General features: G+C 29.6%; 2 protein-coding genes across 5 annotated transcripts in view; one reads left to right on the top strand and one right to left on the bottom strand.

Moving 5' to 3' along the window:
- Positions 1-20202, top strand: part of LOC122503082 (probable tRNA N6-adenosine threonylcarbamoyltransferase) — a 47900-nt gene that overhangs the window by 14968 nt on the left and 12730 nt on the right. For all 3 annotated transcript variants that reach the window (XM_043613505.1, XM_043613506.1, XM_043613507.1), the window contains exon 3: positions 11089-11530. In XM_043613505.1, the coding sequence (XP_043469440.1) occupies positions 11089-11530 (442 nt within the window). The remainder of the gene's footprint in view (positions 1-11088; positions 11531-20202) is intronic.
- On the bottom strand, positions 14050-20065 carry LOC122503081 (putative histone-lysine N-methyltransferase 1). 2 transcript variants are annotated; one of them, XM_043613503.1, is made up of 5 exons: positions 19798-20065; positions 16749-19543; positions 15165-16552; positions 14472-14532; positions 14050-14302 (listed from the first exon to the last, which is right to left on the bottom strand). In XM_043613503.1, exons 2-3 carry the CDS (start codon positions 16803-16805, stop codon positions 15284-15286), a joined length of 1326 nt encoding a protein of 441 aa, XP_043469438.1. In that variant the 5' UTR covers positions 16806-19543; positions 19798-20065; the 3' UTR covers positions 14050-14302; positions 14472-14532; positions 15165-15283. The 2 variants fall into 2 exon arrangements, with proteins under 2 accessions (XP_043469438.1, XP_043469439.1); XM_043613504.1 differs by lacking the exon at positions 16749-19543.

The following is a 20202-nucleotide window of genomic DNA, read 5'->3' as shown; positions in this document are numbered from 1 at the left end:
TTTGCTATCCGTTATTTCGTAAGATTTATTTATATTCAAATGTTTTATATTTTCGATACTTTTATACCACATGTCGCGTTCCAACTTTATGAGTTTACACGTCCTGATAGAATTTGTTGTTTGTCTCGAATATAATGTGACACAAGTCTCAGGTAAATATTCTCCTTTAAATTTAATCACTCTACGTTCATAGTCAATTATCATTTTAAAATGTGACTGCCAATCTGCACCAGCGATCATCGGAGCAGATAGCCCTGGCAACACCAAGAATGGAAAAACGACCTCACTATTTTCTACTTTAATAGATAACTGAATCTGTCTACGAATAGTTGTTGGTTTACTACCAAGCGCACCATATACTGATACATTAGTCACAGGTAGTTCTACCAGTTTTAAACTTCCGCGCAATTCGTTATAAAATTTTTCTGCAATGCACGTGACATCACTACCTGAATCAATCAACATATTATATTTATTATCAGCAATACTAACTGTCATCTGAGGACTAACTATTCTAATATCTTCGCTATGATTTTCCTTATTATCGCCCGGTTGTATATCCCAACACAATGCTTCGATAAAATTTGTTTCTCGCTCTTTTTGTAAGCCACGTACATCGCGTCGAGTACTTTCAACATTTTCGCTAGTCCTATCCTGTTTCGGTCTTTGATTATTTGTTTCATTTCTATATCCATAACGTTCTCTCGAACCGTCATTTTCACGAATTCCCAGATTATTACCATTAAATCCACTACGTGTCGCGTTATATGCACCACGGTCACTTCTATCACGCCAATTTTCGGTTGTACGTTTTTCTTGATTACTATTCCGCGATAAATTTTCACGTTCGTCCTGTTTATCTCGATATACGCGACTATTTTGACCACTTTGCGAGTGATATCCGTGAGAACCACCAACTGCCCTATCTTGACCACCAGTTCCCGACAAATCCAATCGAGCCAACGCCTGAGCTATTTTCAAACTATCCCCATAATCAATTGTTGATAAAATATCCCGAACCCGTTGTGGTAATTGGTTTATTATTACAAAATTAACTTTGTGAGTTTCCATTTTTGGTACCGAGATTCTAGCCATTTTAATTTGCTCATTATAATAAGCTTGCAATGATTTGTCTTGTACGCGATACTTCTTATTCTCCCATTCCGTTTTCGCCTTCATACGTGCTTCGAGAGAAAAGAATTTTTCTAAAAATTTATTTTTAAAATCTCTAAAACTGTAAAATGGAACTGTCACCGTCTCAAACCATGTTCTCGATATACCCCTCAATGCATCTTCAATACTAATTATTTTTTGATTTTCTTCGATATTTTTACGTACACAATATTTTTCAAAATTTCTAATAAATTCTATCGGGTTTGTTCGATCGGGGTCAAAAACCGGTAATTCTACGTTAACTTGAAGAGCCTGAAATTGCCTCAAGATCCCACTTATCAATGCATTATTTAAATTTAAATTTTCATTATTTACTATAACCGGATTATCAATCACTCGAACTACGTTCTCTGTATTATTTACTTTATTATTATTTACCGAAATGCCTGCGTGTGAGTCACCACTCGTCGATTCTTTCTCATTTTGCATATCATCAATGATATTGCTTTGTATACTCACATCGCATTTTTCAACCTCTATTTTCCGTGCGTAAGTCTGCTGTGCTAATCGGTTGATGTCCTCTAATCTGCTTATTTCAGCTCGAAGTAATAGATTTTCCTGATTACTCGCCTTTCTTTCAATACGCATTCTTTCCATCTCGCCTTTTAACTCCTCGTACTGTTGTTGTATCATCTGACCTTGCTGGTCATCGTCACTGTTTTTCTTTCCAGACCTTGTCGACATTTTCAGTTGATTCGCTACAAAATACCAAATTAATTTTACTATAAAACTCAAAACAGGTTTTTATGCCTATATGTATATTTTTATTTTTTTTTTTTAAATTAAATATTGCCAATTAATGCCACTAGTTGGGTGCCAATTGTAGTTATTTTAATTTAATTAAATTATATTTGTGAAGAAAGAATAATTTCTTTAAAATTTTTAAATTCTCGGGGTGGATTTTTTGAGATTAATTGGCAATAAATAAATTGTGTAACATTTATTATTTAGCATTCGTCACATTCATTACAAAAATCGATTATTTTGCACGCATTCGTTCATTGATTCATTCATTCATCGATTTTATAATTAAAAAAAAATATAAACAGTGTAAAATTTCGATCTAGGGACACAGCTGTTTTTCTCCTTTTCTCTTTTTACAATATAACGAAAAAAAATAAAATTATTATGAAACATAAGATGAGAATCGCGGAACAATTGGAACTACTTAGCTGATTTCTTTGTCGGATTTTTCTGGAGTTGTCTCAGCGCACCGCTAGCGTGATTGAGGTTGTCGTCAAATTTTAGTCTTCAATCACCTCGTGATCGAGTTAATGTCTAACAATGAAATTAATTAGCCTGATCACGCCACGCGTTGTCGATCCACTCGAACTTATGAATACACAAAGACGCCGCTCCAGAAGCCGATCCTATGAGATTGTTCACCAATCGTCACAAACGTGCTCGGCCAAAATCACACCTCTCCCACAAAGCAACGAGAAAGAAAAGAGGTTGCGATAGACCCGAATATGCCGTTGATAATTATTGTTTCCGTTCCCAAAAGAAAAACTATAACGAGACAAATCCCGAATTACAATTTACCTTTCTATACTTAATTCTATTTTTTCTTACTTACCCCGCTAACGGGTAAACCAAGCTCGTCGCAGAGCGACTTCCGCGATTCTGACGCGATACAGCGATTTTGAGCATAACTTGCCGTCGCCTCGTGACATTTCGGTTTTTCGTCGATTTTACGCGATTTACATCCAACGACGTGACAAGATTTCTTCGCCCCACACATGACAATTCGTTACACGTCCCTACCCGAATGTCTAAAATCCCAAATACCTTTTTCCCGAATCTAATTTCCCGAAGATTTATGTACCCAAAAATTTTTTTGTTTTTTATTAAAAAATGGATATATGTGCGACTCCAAGTAAGAATTTAGTTTTTTCGGAGTAAGTGTTTGCAATAAAATTCAGAAATTTTAATCTACGCATAAAAAGAAATGTTTCCACCACACTTAATTCATCAAAAAACGAAAAAATTGTTTATATTATGTTTATACAAATTTTTATAAACAAAACAGGTATTAAATAATAATTAAATAACTTTTAAACGACCAAACGAAATTGAATGAGGCAAACACTAAACAAATCTTTGCTGTGGTTTCTTTAAAATTCCGAAAAAAATTTTAACAACGGAAACATCTTTATACAAAATTTTGTATAAATGTATTCGGGAAAATGACCGGAAACGATGTTACTCATCATATATAGCACTTACTGCTTTTTAAAATTTAAGATTTATTTAATTTTTCAATAACATTTAACAAGTTAGTTAACAGTTTAAAAACTTATTTATTATTTAATTTAAAAAAATATTTTAAAAATAAAGAAACTAAAAAAAATTTTTCATGGTTTTTAGTTTAAAAAAAACACTATTTTGAAAATTTTGATCCTATTATGCGATCATTATGCAAAAAGAGTACAATTATGCAGTAAGTAAAAAATTATGCAATATTATGCGCTCTAGAAACATGTTGTAGAAGGTTTAAAACATGAATTAACATAATATTATAATGTTTCTACTTGATTTTAAAAAATTATGCAATTATGCAATCGCATAATCTACCTTTCTCTATGTATCCGATATGGCTCAGGTTATGGTGTTTGCTGCAAATAGTCATCCCTCCTCGAATTTAATGTTAACTTTCTTACCCTTACTAGTCAATGGTACTCCTATTGAATATAAGGAGGGATTAAAGGATCTTGGTTTGACTTTGGACAGAATTTTATCTTGGAAGGATCATGTTTTCGGAATTACGCGAAAAATTTGTATAGTTTTACTACAATTAAACAAAAATAAAAATTCTCTTCCAACTCAGACTCGTATATTACAGATTACTAGTAAAATCTATTGTTCTTCTCATATATGACTACTGTTGTTCTGTTTATGATGACATTACTGATGAGTTGAACTATAAATTAGAAAGATCCCTGAATGAGTGTATTAGTTTTATTCATGATTTGCCAAAGTACGAGCATATTACTCAATATTAGTTAAATCTGGGTTGCTGAGTGTTGCAGCTAGAAGGCAGCTTTTTATGGGAAATATATTGCATTCTATTTTCAACATTCAGACTCCCAATTATTTATTTGAAAGATAAGAATTCGAGATAGGAAAATATATATTAAATATACCTAGGCATCGAACCTGTAAAATGCAAAGATCGTTTATAATTAGAGGTGCTAGATTATGGAACCAATTACCAGACATGATAAGAAATGCACCAAGTCAATTTATATTTAAAAATTTATATTTTGATTTTTTGTTTAAGAAAAGCAATAGAATTTGTGTTCATTAAATCTGTAAACATTTTGTCAGTTAAGACAATTGCTGCATTATATACGAATATTTTATTTTTATCATTGTTTGTAAATTAATGTTTATAAACATTTAATTGGTTTAAAATAAAATTAAATGACTTTAAATACGCCACAATTAAAATCATGAATTAATGTTCAACTTAATACACATACTCATTGTGCTGTACTGACTTATGTATTTTGTTCCTAGAAGGGCTTATTAGCCCTAGGAACTTATTTTTTCTTAAATAAATAAATAAATATATATGAACAATTCTACACTGTAAAACTGTTGTCAGATCTGTTCTCCCAATGCACGGAAGTACAGGGTTAAAAATAAATGTGCAATTTATTTTGCTTTTAGAAAAGCAACTCTACTTTTTTAATACAGCTGCGAGACTTTTTGAACTGCAGCAGAACAAAAAATGTGACAGCAGCTCCACTATAGTTTTGGTGCGCTGCTGACAAATTTTTGTCTTTTTCTTTTTGTTTAAATGACTTCTTGTAATAACAAAAAAGCCAATATCATTAATGTTATATAATAGTAATTTAGCGTATATCTCAAGTTTAATTCTTTTTTATTCTAAAGTGTTTGGAGTTGACAATTTTCACTGTTTAATAATGAGATGGTGACAGGGTTTCTACAGAACCTGGAAATCATGGAAATGGTATGTAATTTTTAAAAGGCTTCTGAAAATCATGGAAAAGGCCTGGAATTTTTAAAAGTTTCTAAATTTTTCCTGTTTTCCATTTTTTCTCTTCAATAATGTTATGTAAGTGTAACTTTTTATTTCAGTTTTTTGAATTCGCTAAATAAATAAAATAAATTAATTTATTTCTAAATTTTATTACACTTATATTAGAAATTTAAAGGTAATATATATTATGCGACGTGGAAATTAAATTTAAAATTCCACTGGAATTTCCTAATTTGACCTGGAAATCAAGGAAAAGGTATGGAATTTTAAATTCGGATTTCTGTAGGAACCCTGCCGGTGTTATGATGCATCTTATCGAAAGTTAGGTATCCGTTCATGTGTAGGCCTAAGCACAATTGTGTGCTGCGTGTATTTGATAAAGGATATTAATATTGAAAAAATTCCCTCGTGACACTATGGTTTGATGACTCTCGTTGTTGGCTTCCGTGTATTCACTATAATCGGTAATCCTCGACGATAGCGTATCTTGAGATACTTCTCTCCTCTCTCTAAATGGTCGGACAATTTCTTCCTGACCTGACGCTATATAATCTTCTCTTAAAAAAGAGAACATCAAATTGCCTATGATATTGTTTATGGATATCCATTCATCTCATTTGTTGGTGCCATTGAGTAGATTTTGCAGAGAGAAAGGGATTATTTTAATTTCCTTGCTTCCCAACTTTACACATGTTATGCAGGTGATGGATGTAGCAGTTTTCACACCCTTGCAAGCACTTTAAAAAAATTTTATGACTGGAAAATGGAGAATAACGGAAGTTACTTAAACGTGAGGATCTTGCTCCAATTTTCATAGAGTGCATTTCTCAATTGAAAGTTAAGATTATTTAAAATAATTTAGACCTACATGCTTCTGATTTATTGAATATGGAGAAAAATTCATCTATTCAATTTACAATACAAACTGATGGCAGCTTAATATGCTCGACGCCAAAGACACTACCAAGCTTAACAGTGGTGATAAAGGTGGTTACTGAACCAAAAACTGAAAGCGAGTCAGTTACTCTTAATTATGAGGAGTATCTTGCCGCTAAAATTCCAGTGGAAACAATGAGTACTCTCGAAAAAATTGCACAAGTTACGAAACAATCAGAATTTCCAATGCCTTTTAAAAATGCTCTATTCTGGACAGAGACACCAACATCTAGCAAAACTTAAAAAAATGTAAAAAGATTTAGACCCACTGTGGCGCTCGCAGATGAATTTATTGAACACCAGCGTAGAGTTGAAAAGGAGAAAAGGGCTAAAATGTAAAAAACATTACAAAGGAAGAGGAAAATACAATTAAATAAGCCAAATATTAATCTCACAAAAACGAAAGACTTTGAAGTTGGTGCTTACGTATTAATCGTCTATGATTAATACAAATCAAATCCACGACCTATAATCAAACCTACGCCTTCGACGCGAAAGACTTAACATGTAACGAACGAAGCTAACGTAAAAATTTGAACACGTGTGCATATAAAAAATTACTGAATGAATTATTGTTTTGAAAAATCATTATTTTTATCAGTCTTGTTTAAAAATTTGTAATAAAATCTTACCTTGACACTCAATGGTGCCTATGATTACTTATTTTTTGCCTTTTGTGAAAACTTTGTGTTTCTATAAACTTGGAATTCGTAATTCAAGTTTATGTATTCCATCAGTGATGGAACCACATCCATTGGTACCTACTTGAGGACCATAGCCAAGTCGTTGCTCGACAAAAGCAGTTTTGTATGGGTAACACTCCGTCAGAAAAAAAGCGATTTGCAAGTGGTCTTCCGATTTCTTCGAAACCTTGGGAAATAGAAGTCTTATATGAATTAAATTTAACCCTAAAAGGATTTTGAAAAATTTTCAAAATGGCGGCCGCTACGCCATATTGAAAATGAGTGTTGCGTTTTTTTCAAAAATTAATAACTCTGAAACTTTTTGATCGATTTTAATAAAATTTACAGGCGATATAGTCAAAAATACGTAGTTTAATTTGATATTATGAACAAAAAAAAATTTCCAAAATTTGTCAAAAAAAAAGTCAAAAAAATTTTTTGAATTAATTTTTAGTTCAGTTGGCCTAATTTTTGAATTTTCTAATAAGTAAATATCGATTTCTTGTAATTTCACCTTTCATTTCATAAAAAAAAATTTATGGAGACTCTAATAGTTCTCGAGATATTGCGACTTTAGTGGGAGCGCGTACCGCGGAATTGAACTCCGTAGCGAGGCGGAATATGAAGCGAGCGTACAAACGTGCACAATAGGGTGTCCGTAACAATGCGACTTTCGAATTTTGTTTACGCCACCCCCCAGTTTAGTTCCAATAAAATAAAAAAAAATTTCCCAAAATTTGAAGCCGATTGATTAATATTAACACGTGCCAGAGATCCATCGAAATTTCCCATTAAAAATACATAGGAAAAATGCACTTTTTAAAAAAAATTTATAACTTTTTTAATTTTCATGCAAAAAATTCTCCAGGTCACATTTGCCTTCATTTTTAGCTGCACTATAAGATAGCACTTGGCCAAAAATTTAATTTTGAAAAATTTTTAAAATGGCGGATGATTAAAGTGGGTCATAAAAATGCACCACAATATATCCAAGGTTTTAACACATAAGTGTTGTCAAAAATTCAAAAAAATTACTTATTTGGGGCTATTTTCGATCGTTCATCATGAATCTGATATCAGAAATTAATTTTTCCAAATTTTCGATCCAATATGGCGGGTTCAAAATTTTGATTTTCTACATTTTTAAAGTAAAAATTCTAAAACAACGTCAAGGGCGATTTTTGGAAGCGCTATTTACACTCAGAGAAAAAGTTTATTTCACTTAACCAAACTGTTTAATTAACCTATTTTATTTGTCACGATAAAACAATTTTGTTGATTTAAATAAAAATTTGGTTTATTTTAATAAATACGTAAAATTTGTTTGGTTATTGGAAAGAAATTTTTTATTTGAAGTTGTTTGTTTCATTTAACCAAATTTGTGTTTTGAATAGAGAATATTGTTTAGTTAAATACAGTTTGTTCGACACAACACACAAATTTGTTTGATTCAACCAAATCATTTTATTTGAGTCAAACAAACATATTTGCTTGTCTCAAAAAGTACATGTGTGAATTTAAAAATGGCGATCGGTAAATTTATAAAATTCGCTGAATAAAAACGCTGCAAGAGGCACTTATGTTGTAGAACACGAGAGGAATAGTGGAATGAATTACATAACAGTTATGGATTCCAAACAAGTATCCATACTGTCCACGATGTCTGGTGTTACACCAATAGGAAAAGTAAAACGCTATTCTGCAAATGAAAAAGAAAGAATTGGAATTGACTTCCCCATAAGCTTTTTTGTATTATAACAACTTTATGGGAGGAGTCGATTTACATGATGCATTTTGCAGTAAATTGTTGCCTCCTATAAAAGCAAAAAAATGGACATGGTCCATACTTATGCGAATTGTGCAATCATCACTGAGTAACGTGACTGTGCTTTGAAACCTCGCATCCTATGATAAAAAAGTAAGCACCAAACATGTTGCCTTATCCGTTTGTAATGCATATTTGAAAAAAAGAAAAAGAAAAGATTATTCATGACACACAGTGACGATAAAAAAATTAGAAAGGAATTGCGAAAATCAAAAGTGTGGTTCTCGAACACAAAAATCAGAAAAAATTTTTAAAAAATTAAAAAGACAAAAAAAATTTTTAAAAATGAAAAAGAAACAAAAATAAAAAAAAATAGTAAAAAAAATGATTCTCCAATACATAACAGTGGTTATGGTAATGTGGTAAAAAAAGATAAAAGAAAAAATTTGTTTCCTCTCTGAACTTCTTTTTTTATAAAAATTGTTTATAACATTGTAAAAAAATCTTAAACAATTACAGACAAAGATTTGTCTTCTAACTATCTATTCTAATGACAAACCAAGCAAATAGCGAGAAAAAATTTCTTTCCACTCTAAACTTCTTTTTCTATAAAAATTGTTTATAAAAATTGTTTATAAAATTTTTAAATCTTGTTAAATAATGTTAAATTGAAGTTTAAACCTTAAGCAACATTTTGATTACAAGAGAGCATAATATAATTAAAAAAAATTTTTTTTCCACCAATCTATTTCATGTTTTGCAAATTGTTTATAAAAATTGTTTATAACATTCTTAAACATTGCAAAATAATTTTGAATTCAGTTTTTTAGTTTCAGTATCCATTTTTACCGCAAAAAAATTAATAAAAATAAATTTTTTGCTTCCACTTTGGCCCAGTTTTCAAATTGTTTGTAATATTGTTAAATAACATCAAATAACAATATTTTTTGTTGAAGCAGCATTATTTTATTCAAATGAAGCATAAAAGTTAAAAAAATAGTGTTAAAATCTTGTTTAACTAATTTTCCAAATTTGAATATTTTGGCGGCCGTTTTTGAGGCGCCATTTTGATATTTGAAAAAATTTGTTTTCGGGAGCATGCCTATCTGATAGTCCCAACATTTTAAACGCGATATTTTGATGTTCCGGATTTTTTCCAAACCGATTTCGTTTAAATAATCTGATTTTAAAGAAAAGAACACTAAAAAAACGGCTTTTTTGTTTTAACAATTATAACTTTTTATTATTCAATCGAAATTGAAATTTTCTTCCAGATTCTGAAAGAGGACACTCAAATCCATAAGAAAACCATTGTCCCGATTTTTTTAAAATCAGAACTCGTAGGACGGAAAGCTCGAACTAGTACTAATTCTAAGAAATACGGACATTTGGAACTAAATACGTTAAAATAGAACGGGGTGAAGTAGCCACATTTTTACATTTTAATTTATAAAATCTGAATTTAAAATTTTTTTCTCAAATTTCCAATTGGCATTGAAAGCCACCTCTTGATTTTATCAATATATGTAATTAATTTTGGTATTTTTATAGTTTTCCTTTATTTACATGACAAATAATCTTATTTTCAAAATATTTTAATAAATTTTAAAGAGCTTTTATCAAGGAAAATTGAATATTATGTTAAGTTTACCTGTTTTCGATTTACACTGCCAAGTTTTTGTACCTTTTTTTAAAGTCTTCCTTAAATTTCACCACAGATGCCATATTTTGTTGCAACCGTTTTTTCGTTGTTTATTTTTAACGCACTTTATACTATTTTTTCGTCGTGTTTAAATAATTTTATTAAGTAAACACGCAAAAATTTTGTAAAATCAGAAGGTTAGTTTAAGTAGAAAACAAATAAATTTCACATAATATTCAATGGATTTTTGTCCCTGGCTTTTTCACCCTCAAGACCAGTTTTTCTAAAAGCTAAAATAAATTTTAAATTCAATTCAATTTCCAAAAATTAACATGGTATACGTTTTGAGTATAGTTTTCTCCTTATGTACAAACATTTACTTTTATTACCCGTTCACTTAAACAGGTTGTAATATGTTCGAGAAGTTCATCGAAATATTATACGCAGAGCAACTCAAAAATTAAAATTACAATAAAAATTATATTAATATAGGTACAACATCCAAACTAGTATCAAAAGTTGCGTATTAACTGATAATAAGTATTTATATTCTAAATAGCTGATAAATCAGTTTAATAGTTTTCAAATAAAAGTCAAATAGCTTTTTTGCACCATAACTATTTCACCCCGTTCTACTCTAATCTTCTTATAATGTAATCTAATTTATTTAAATCAGAAATGAGAGTATTTCGTTTTAAGCATTGTCCTACCACATGTTTAATTTCTTGTACTTACTATTTCATAAAATAAATAATTAATTTAACTGTCGATCTCCAAAAAATTAAATCATATATGATTTCGTCAGTTGAAAAGAAATTATCTTCCGAAAAATTTAGTTTTCATTTTCTTTTAGTTATTAAATTGATTAAATTCTTTTTAACAGGATTTATGCCACGTGAGACAGCAATTCACCACCGAAATCATGTTCTCAGTATTCTCAGCAAAGCACTCACTGATGCAAAATTAACATTAAACGAAATAGATGTCGTTTGTTATACAAAGGGACCTGGAATGGGCGCTCCTTTATCAGTTGTGGCATTAGTAGCTCGAACTGTAGCAGCCATGTATAAAAAACCTATTGTTGGAGTTAATCACTGCATCGGACATATTGAAATGGGTAGACTAATAACTAAAAGTAATAATCCTATTGTACTTTATGTGTCTGGTGGAAATACACAAGTCATAGCTTATTCTGAGGAACGATATTGTATTTTTGGCGAAACTGTTGATATAGCAATTGGCAATTGCTTGGACCGATTTGCTAGACTTTTAAAATTATCAAATGATCCAAGTCCCGGATACAACATAGAGCAACTTGCTAAGAAGTAAGTAAAGAAAATACAACTAATGCTCCATTATTTTCAAATACTGTTTTTAAACTTACACATTTTAGTTAAATTCGTTTTAAAAGTGTGCCCGGTAAGAAGGCTTGAATAAAAAGGTATTAAAAATTATTTCATCATCAATAAAAAGACGAAAATTTTAAATACTTCTGAATTCCTTTTTTGTCCGCTAAATTTAATATTTCTATTAAGTCAAATTCTACTATAAAATGAATCCTTTTCAATGCCCAAAGTTTACAATATTAGAATGAATACTTTTTAATCACTTAAAGTGGAATAAATTTGTGATCTATCTAATGCCTTTTAATTCCTTGTAAATCAAATGCTTGCTGGTGACAAAACAAAAATTGACCAATCAAAATCCAAGTTACTTGAGAAAGGAATGAAAAAAGAAAAGAAAATGGCTCTGTTCATTGACAGTTGTCATGTGCTTGACTTTGTAACTGGTGATAAATGGCGTCAACTGCGACTGTCACGTGCATATAATCGGGTGCAAATTACCAAAGTGCAAGTAAAATCCCACATAGCACCGAGAATTTCTCTAAACTAGACAGGATCTCGCCCAGTGAGGTTATAAATATTGCGTGGTAAAAGTCATGGAGAATGTGAGGTTATTTAAATGTCCGTATAATAAGGAAATATTGAATATCAAACTTGAGCAAAAATTTTACTGTGAATAATAACTTGACATGTTCAGGCAATATTGTATCAATGTTGCATTGATACAAATGCCAATTAATGCCCAATTATTAAAGTTTCAAGAAATTTTTGGTGCTGTGTGATTTTTATGTAAATCACGTATAATGTAAAACTTTTATTAAAACTTTATTTAATTTTAATTATTACTTTCCTTTATTTCACTTACTCATAAAAAATTGACTTCCTGAGCATCACATTTTCCATAAATACCTATATTTAAAATTGAATACCTTTCTACACCTAACCTAAAATTATGTGCTTTTTAATTCCTTTTTCATACCTTGGTCCCCTTGGTCAACGTTTATGTGACGATATTAAAGGGAATTAAAAATCTTTTATTTGTATACTTTTATTGGGAATTCGAAACTCAGGACAAAAAAGGAATTAAAAGGAATTCAATTTTTTCAATACACTGTAAAAAAATTTTCTGTACTTTTACCACTCTGAATGCAGTAAACAGATATTACCTACTATGAAAGTAGCGTTATTACGAAAAAGAACTGTAAAATTACAGGGATTTGTAGTTTTACTTATAGGTTATGTAGAATTCCCGCCAAATTTTGTAAAATTACAGAATTAAATTCTTCTGTAAATTTTGTAAACAAGAATATGCCACAAATGCTATATATTAAAGGTACTTGCACAGCTCTACTGACTGCAGGTTGTCATGGTAACACATAAGAGCAAGAGAGTCAGAAAATTCAAATTAAATGGTTTTTCTCTCTTACTCTCGCAGCAGAGCTGACAGAAAGCCTTTATTCACAAATAATTTCAAAATATTTATTTAAAAAATTTTTTAATTCATTGTATATAATGTTAAATATAATCCTTATTCTTTATTTATCTATATTCAAAAGTATCTAAACTTTTATTCGTATTAAGTTACGCATATTTTATAAACCTTATAAATGCAAATGACATTAAATTTATAACTTAAAAAATTTGTGGTTTTACTTTTTTTTATTTACATATATAACTTGAAGAATTTTTTTAGATAAAAGTAATCATCGCAATTGTGCTGAATTATATGTATTTATATTAATAAAAATAATAAATATACATTATTTAAATAAATAAACTTAAATTCTCAATATTCTCTTAAATTCTCTTATATTCTCTTTAAAAAATTAAATTACCGTAATTTCCTCAGGGAAATTACCCCAACTTAAATTCTCGAGAATTTAAGAACACTAGTAAACTTACATTTTTTTGTGATAAAGCAGAAAAGAAATTTAACTTGATGCATAGGAAATTGTACATTCACAAAAACTGTAATATTTCATTTTTTTCGGTTTTTTTAGTAATAATAAAATATTTTCTAAAAAAATGGAGATTTAAAAGATAAAATAAAATTTTTAATGCATACTTATGAGATGCAAATAAGTTTTATTATCAATAAAGCGTTGAGCGTTCGACCGATTTACAATAATACAATAATAATACACTAATACAATAATAAAAAGATAAATTACAAACTTTTTACGTATGACACGTACACTTAAGCACACAAAGTAATACTGTTTCAGGTCTTAAACAAATTTATAAAAAATAGGTATTTTGAATATTTTTTTAACCTATTAACATTATTTAAATATCCGTTTAACGTACTAAAGACGACGATTAACAATAATTATAATTATATTAAAAGAGACTTTTTTAATGAGAACTAGCTCAATTTTTAACATTAATTTTTCTTAAAAATTCTCAAATATTCTCATGAGAGAGAACTAACATTTTAATGTTCGTAATCTTGTATATTAATTTTTTTTAAATTGTTATATAAACTTATTGCTTTTGTTTTATACGTCTTGCTCTTTGAACGACATGTTCCAGTGGGTGATCTAATGTTAATAAAGTACATTTCCAAAAATATGAGTTTTGATCCGTGGCATGATGGATATGATTTATTGAAAGTATAGTAAACTGCAATAAGCAATTGGATTGCGCGAAGTAGTGAGTTGCACCTATATTTCACCTTTCCTTCAAACAGAATTAAATATTGATATATATAATTTAATTCGTCATTATCGTCCTCCGTTTCATTTTGATCTGGAACTGAAAAAGTAAATAATAAAATAATATTAATAATAATAATATAATAATAGGTAATATTTTTTTGTTTTTTTCATAAAACAATTGTCAATTCATTAGCAGAGTTGTTTCATAGTTTCAAATTCATTTTTCAATAATAATAATAATAATAAACATAATTTATAAAAGTTACCTCGCATTGCAATAAAAGCAAATTTTGTCTCAGATTGAAGTGTACTTTCATCTAGTCGGGCCTGAAAGGTATAGATAGTTTAATTATTTTTTTTATTTCACTTTATAAATAATATAAAATATTGGGATCAGTTAGAGTAGAATAGGATTGCCACAAGTCAGAAAAGTAGAGGATTTAGAAACAAGTCAGGGAAAATGAAATTGGTTCGAGAAATGTCAAGAATTGTTATAAAAAGTACTCTATAAATATCAAATTTCTAGAAACACTACAAAAACTCTACTTTTCATTTACTAGGTACATAATTAAATTTGTTTTCATTTATTAAATTTTATAATAATTTTGTTAGAGTTATTAATTTTAATTAACTTTAAAAATAATTTCAGTTAAATACAGTTGCAATTTCCAGAGATTATTTAAATTAGGGAGGTTTCAAACTGAAATTTCAAAGGCTGTGAGAAAAGTAATACTAATTAAATATTTATTTAAAAAAATTATTTGAGTTTTAAATAGTTGTATTTTAAATTCTGCTAAAATTTCAATTGAACTGTTTTTGAATTTTTTTATTGAGATTAGAGAAAAATCGTAATTTTGTCTAGAAGTCGGGGAAAAATAAAATTGTACTTTTTAGGCAACCCTGTAGGAGTACTTATAATGTCCCGGTATATGAATCTAAATTAATAAATTATTACTTACATCGCATTCACTAATTAGGCTCACTTCTTTCTCATTGAGAAGAATTTCTATACATTTGAAAGCTTCTGTTTGTCTCTGCTCAAAAGGCATATCTTTGATTGCAGGATCATACTGAATTTTTAACTTCCATTGGGCATAGTGAAGAATTTTTTTTTAATTTTCAATTCATATTTTTGTGACATTTGATCCAGAGAAATGCCTGTCAATTTTTCAAAATGCCAAAGCAGACAACTTTCATATAACAAAAATGACCAATTTGCCTCAATATCATTAATATTCGGTGGATTTTTAATATTATTTAAGAAAAGACGTTGTATTGCGAAAGTGGAATTCAATTTAGTTTCCAATTCAGTTTCAGGAATTATTTTTTGAATGTTTTCAAAATTGTAAGCGCATAAGAAAATTCTATTATTTTCAATACTTTCTTCCGTTTCACCTTCAGCGATTTGTGGCGGTTGCCAATTAATCGTGCCACTTTGAATAGCTTCTAAAGATCGTCGGTCTTTTAATTTAATATTCAATTGATCTGTTAGATTTGGACGACGATTTGGAGTTCTATTCAGATAGTTATTATGGTCTTCTAATTTTTTTAGAATTCCATTATAACCATTATCTAATGTTTCGCCATCTTCGTCCAAATCTTTAAACGCAATTGGAAACTTAATCATAAATTGCTTTGCTATCTTTTGAAGGTCTTGGCGACGAATAAGAACGTTGTAAAACCGCATGTCTGTAATTACTGATTGGACTACATTATGTTTATTTCTTTCCGTTGCAGTTCCATTATGACAAGCGAGAACATCTACTGCAGGTAAATTTGTCCATGGAACAACATACTCATCCCAGGATACAAAACTATCCCGTTTAGCTTTGAAATAGTTAACAATTTCATCCTGTTGTTGATCGTCATTATTGTTCTGCTGATTGACAGGATCGCTCCTATTTTCATCACGTTCTCGATTATTATCCACAGTTTCCATATCAGCGTTTTCAAGTTGAAGATTATTATTGTCATGTCCATGATTATTGTTGTCCTGTTCGGGTTCCTTGTCATCTGTGAGATCTCTGTGTTCCACATTATTCTGCTCAGGTTCTGTAGGATTCCCATTCTCTGCAATATCTTTCCCTTTCCCTATTGTCGGAAGGGGATGAGACCAAGTCTCATTTCTTTCAAGGAAAAGGATTGGTTTTTCGTGTTCGCAGTAGTATTGTAGGTCATCTGTATCTAAAACTGAAGTTCCGTCTTCTTCCGCAACAAGCATTATTCCTTTTATTCCTAATTTTTGAGAACCTTCCCTTATAATTATTTCCATTGATGTGTCGAAATCTTCGAAATTGACTGCAACCCTTTTCGAACGATTTGCAGTCCAAATTTTTATACGAGGCATCTGAAAAATAAAAAATAGACTTGTAATTTTATAAATTTATAATATTTAAAAAAGAAAGTAGATATGCAGAACATAATCTTTTGGAAGAGTTTATAAGTTATTGTTCAGTGTTTATTAAAATAAATTTTATTTCATATTCTTTCTAAAAGTTTGACAAAGAAAACTTAAAATTGATGTTTTATGCTACTTTACTTACACTATTTTTCATTGTCTGGATCAAGAGGTGAGTATTTTGGGACGTATACTGGTACATTTTTTATAAAAAATTCAGGAATCGGGTCAGGAGATAATAAGGAAGAATAAGGAAAAGCGCAAAGTGTTTCCTCAGAATCATTGTCTCCATTTTCATAAACCCCCACGTATTTATTATAAACGATTTCTTTTGGTGTACCCAGGAATGTTATATTTGAATATGTGGAATTGATTACTATGTAATTTATTTTACATACGACGAAATTTCCAAATTCATTTAAGCCGATACAAACTGACATATTTTGTCTGTAATCAATTCCACAAAATTCAACTTGGGACGTGACGTATGTTAGAGTGTCTGGATTCGGTTGTAAAACATAATTCGAAAAACTATTGAAATCAAATGCGGACACATTTTTCGCATCAACTAAATTTTTTCCAGTTGATGGATAAGCAGCTTGTTTTAATTGATGCTTTACGGCGAGAGTGTGTGTAACATTTTTAAAATTTCCTAAATGTCTGATAACAGTTTTATGCACACTATGCTGAGCCTCGCACCGTAGTGTCCATAAATGTTTTAAGGGACCAAGTTTTCTAATCCAAATAGGATAATGTTTTAAATACTCATGCTTCGGTATCAATTTTTCGAGCGGAAAACATTTCTTTCTGAGAGTGAAATATTTATTGATTTCAAGTTGCAATAATGCAATTTGCCTGTCTGACAAGGCTGGAGCGTATACATAGGAACAAATTAATCTTAAAGACAATAGCATTTCCCAAACATTTAACTCTACATCCTTGATTTTTTCTGACAATGCTACAGGAATTAGTAACAAAAGTCTCCTGATTTGACTGGCAGTACCTTCTAATTTCTTTTTTGATGAATTTAAATTTATATTGGGTACAAACACCGCATTTTCGGAAAGTAATTTGAGATCGTTAATTCGATAATTTAGAAGGCCCGCAGTAAACGATTCTTCTTTTTTTATTAGTTCCTCTAGTATTATAAATAAATCTCTTTTAATAAAACCCTCGTCAAAATCATGAGCTGCACAAGGAGCTAATCCAAAATTTGCCACATGATAAAAAGAAAGCTTATTTAAAGGAGAGTTCATTTTAATTCCCTTAACATTGTTTTTTTGACCTCGTGGTTCTTCTAAACAAGCTTTATAAGTCTCAACAGTTCTTAATGTTCGTTTGCAAAAGATATTATTTTGAAATTCTTCACGAGTTATTTCGCAAGTCCGACAGAAATAAATAGATTTGCTAAAATTTTCCACATAACACCCTATATTATGATTTCCTTTATTGTCTCCTAACATTGTAATTAATGTACCAAAAAAGGTTTTCTCTTCGCCTCCAACAGTTATTTTTATTCCCTCGGTTTCAAGAGTTTTTATTTCATTAATCGGTTTTTCTAAAATTTGGTCCCACTCAAATGTGTTAATGTTGGACTCAAAGCACATCATGACTAATTTAATATTTTCCGTTTTAGTTCTTAAATGAGGTGGTAAATTCGCCAAAAGCATATACATTCCTACAATTTTAAATTTTCCTTTAGAAGTTCCAAGAGGATTACAAACCTCGAATGCGTCTTGGAAGAGAATTATATTTGCATAATTTTTGTGTTTTTTAACTATTTAATTATTTTTCATAATTTCACCATCTTTAATATCAAATTTTAAATTGGAATCTTTTAACGGAGGAACATTTTCGCAATAACTACGAATGTCATCGTCGAGAAGTAATTGCTTAAGGGTATCTAATATTGAAACATAACTGAATCGTTTGTTCGTTATCTCCTCGTCGTTATTAAATAAAAAAATCTCCTCTGGCAAAATTAAATTTAATTTATTTTCATAAAATTTTTTTCTCTGTAAGTGTTTCTTAGACATCCTACATTTGAATCAAAACATTCAATCAAATCATTAAAACTTTTGTTAAAACTGTCAATAATTAGATTTTTTTGCTCTTTATTTAAGATATCATCTAAAGATTTTATAAAATTATGTTTACACATATTAATATTTTGATTAGACCGATTAACAACTTCCTGTACAATAGACTCTGTTGCATTATGCTTGGTACTCAATGTTAAACACAAATCTACAGCATTTTTCTTTACTTCAGAAAAATGTTTCTTTTCTGTAACTACAGGAAAATTATCTTCGAGATTAATATTCTCTTCGGAAAAGCTAAACTTGTCAACATTGTCAGAAAAAGAAGGTGCTATCATATAAGGAAGCTGAAAATTGTTATAGATTTCTTCATTTTCATTAAAAGAATTATCTTCGTCGAGTATTTGAACATTATCGTCAGTTGAATGTTGTCTAAAGACATGAACAGTGTAGGCATTTGCGTTTTTATACAAAACTTTACTTTGAGAGCAATCAGAAAAAGGACAAGGTACACCAGTATTAGACTTTTTAATGTGTTCTTTGATATGTATATCTATAAATTTTCTATTTGCAGACAAAAAATTGCAATTTTCTACTTTGCAGGAATGATGAATGTTTCCCCTTGTTTTATTATAATGGCAAAGAATATGTTCACTAAATAATTTGTATGAAGTAAATTTTGCGTTATAATTTGTGTGTAAACAAAGTATTTCAATTCCCTTTAAATTAGAATGCGAATTTTGATGACTATTATATTTGCGAATTGTCGAAAATATTGCTTTGCATATATTGCAGACAAACATTTTTAATTGTAGGAGATTCTATAAGGAATATTTTTGCAGAGTGAAAAAAATGTTTAGTTGGGAAGGTGGTTTTAAAAAGGAAATAAATTTTCCATTATCTGAAATCAGATAAATATAATTAGTTATATTTATCTACATGTGTAATAATGTAAAAGAAATAGTCGGCATTTCCAATTTCCTCATGTGTGCCATGAGTGATATAATAATTTCAACAAGTGACTTTTTTGATTAAAACTGACTATTAATGGAAAAACTTCTTTTTGTATTTAAGGCAATATTATAAAATTAATATTTATTTTCAAAATAATAACTATTCATTCAGAATAATATTAAAAAAGCAATACAAATTTACCTTTTATGCAAGTTTCTAAACTTTCGTTGAGAACCGTGATCGCTTCCGGCACGCGTCTTCCAAATAAATATACCTCAAATTCCTAAATGACAAAAGTACGTTTTCACAAATAAATAATCAAACATAATAAAACTCAAACAAACAAATGTAAAACTTTACTTACCTTTTAAAACAATTGTATAAATCACAATACAGAAGACAGAAACCACAGACACGTTTTTCAGACGCGCATATAGAATTTAAGAATGTCGTCTGCTATTCACATTACCTATATATCCTCCTTCCGTTTTATCCTATTATACTAATAAAAAAACTTTTACCACCTACAACTATAATATATATTTTTATACATTTCAATTTTTAATTTACATTTATTCAATTCACGTTTAATTTAATTACTTTCAT

Source organism: Leptopilina heterotoma, unplaced genomic scaffold (assembly GCF_015476425.1).
Source record: "Leptopilina heterotoma isolate Lh14 unplaced genomic scaffold, ASM1547642v1 Lhet_243, whole genome shotgun sequence".
Classification (NCBI taxonomy): Eukaryota; Metazoa; Arthropoda; class Insecta; order Hymenoptera; family Figitidae; genus Leptopilina; species Leptopilina heterotoma.
The sequence above is the reverse complement of the archived record's forward strand: the minus strand, read 5'-3'. Positions and strand labels throughout refer to the sequence as shown.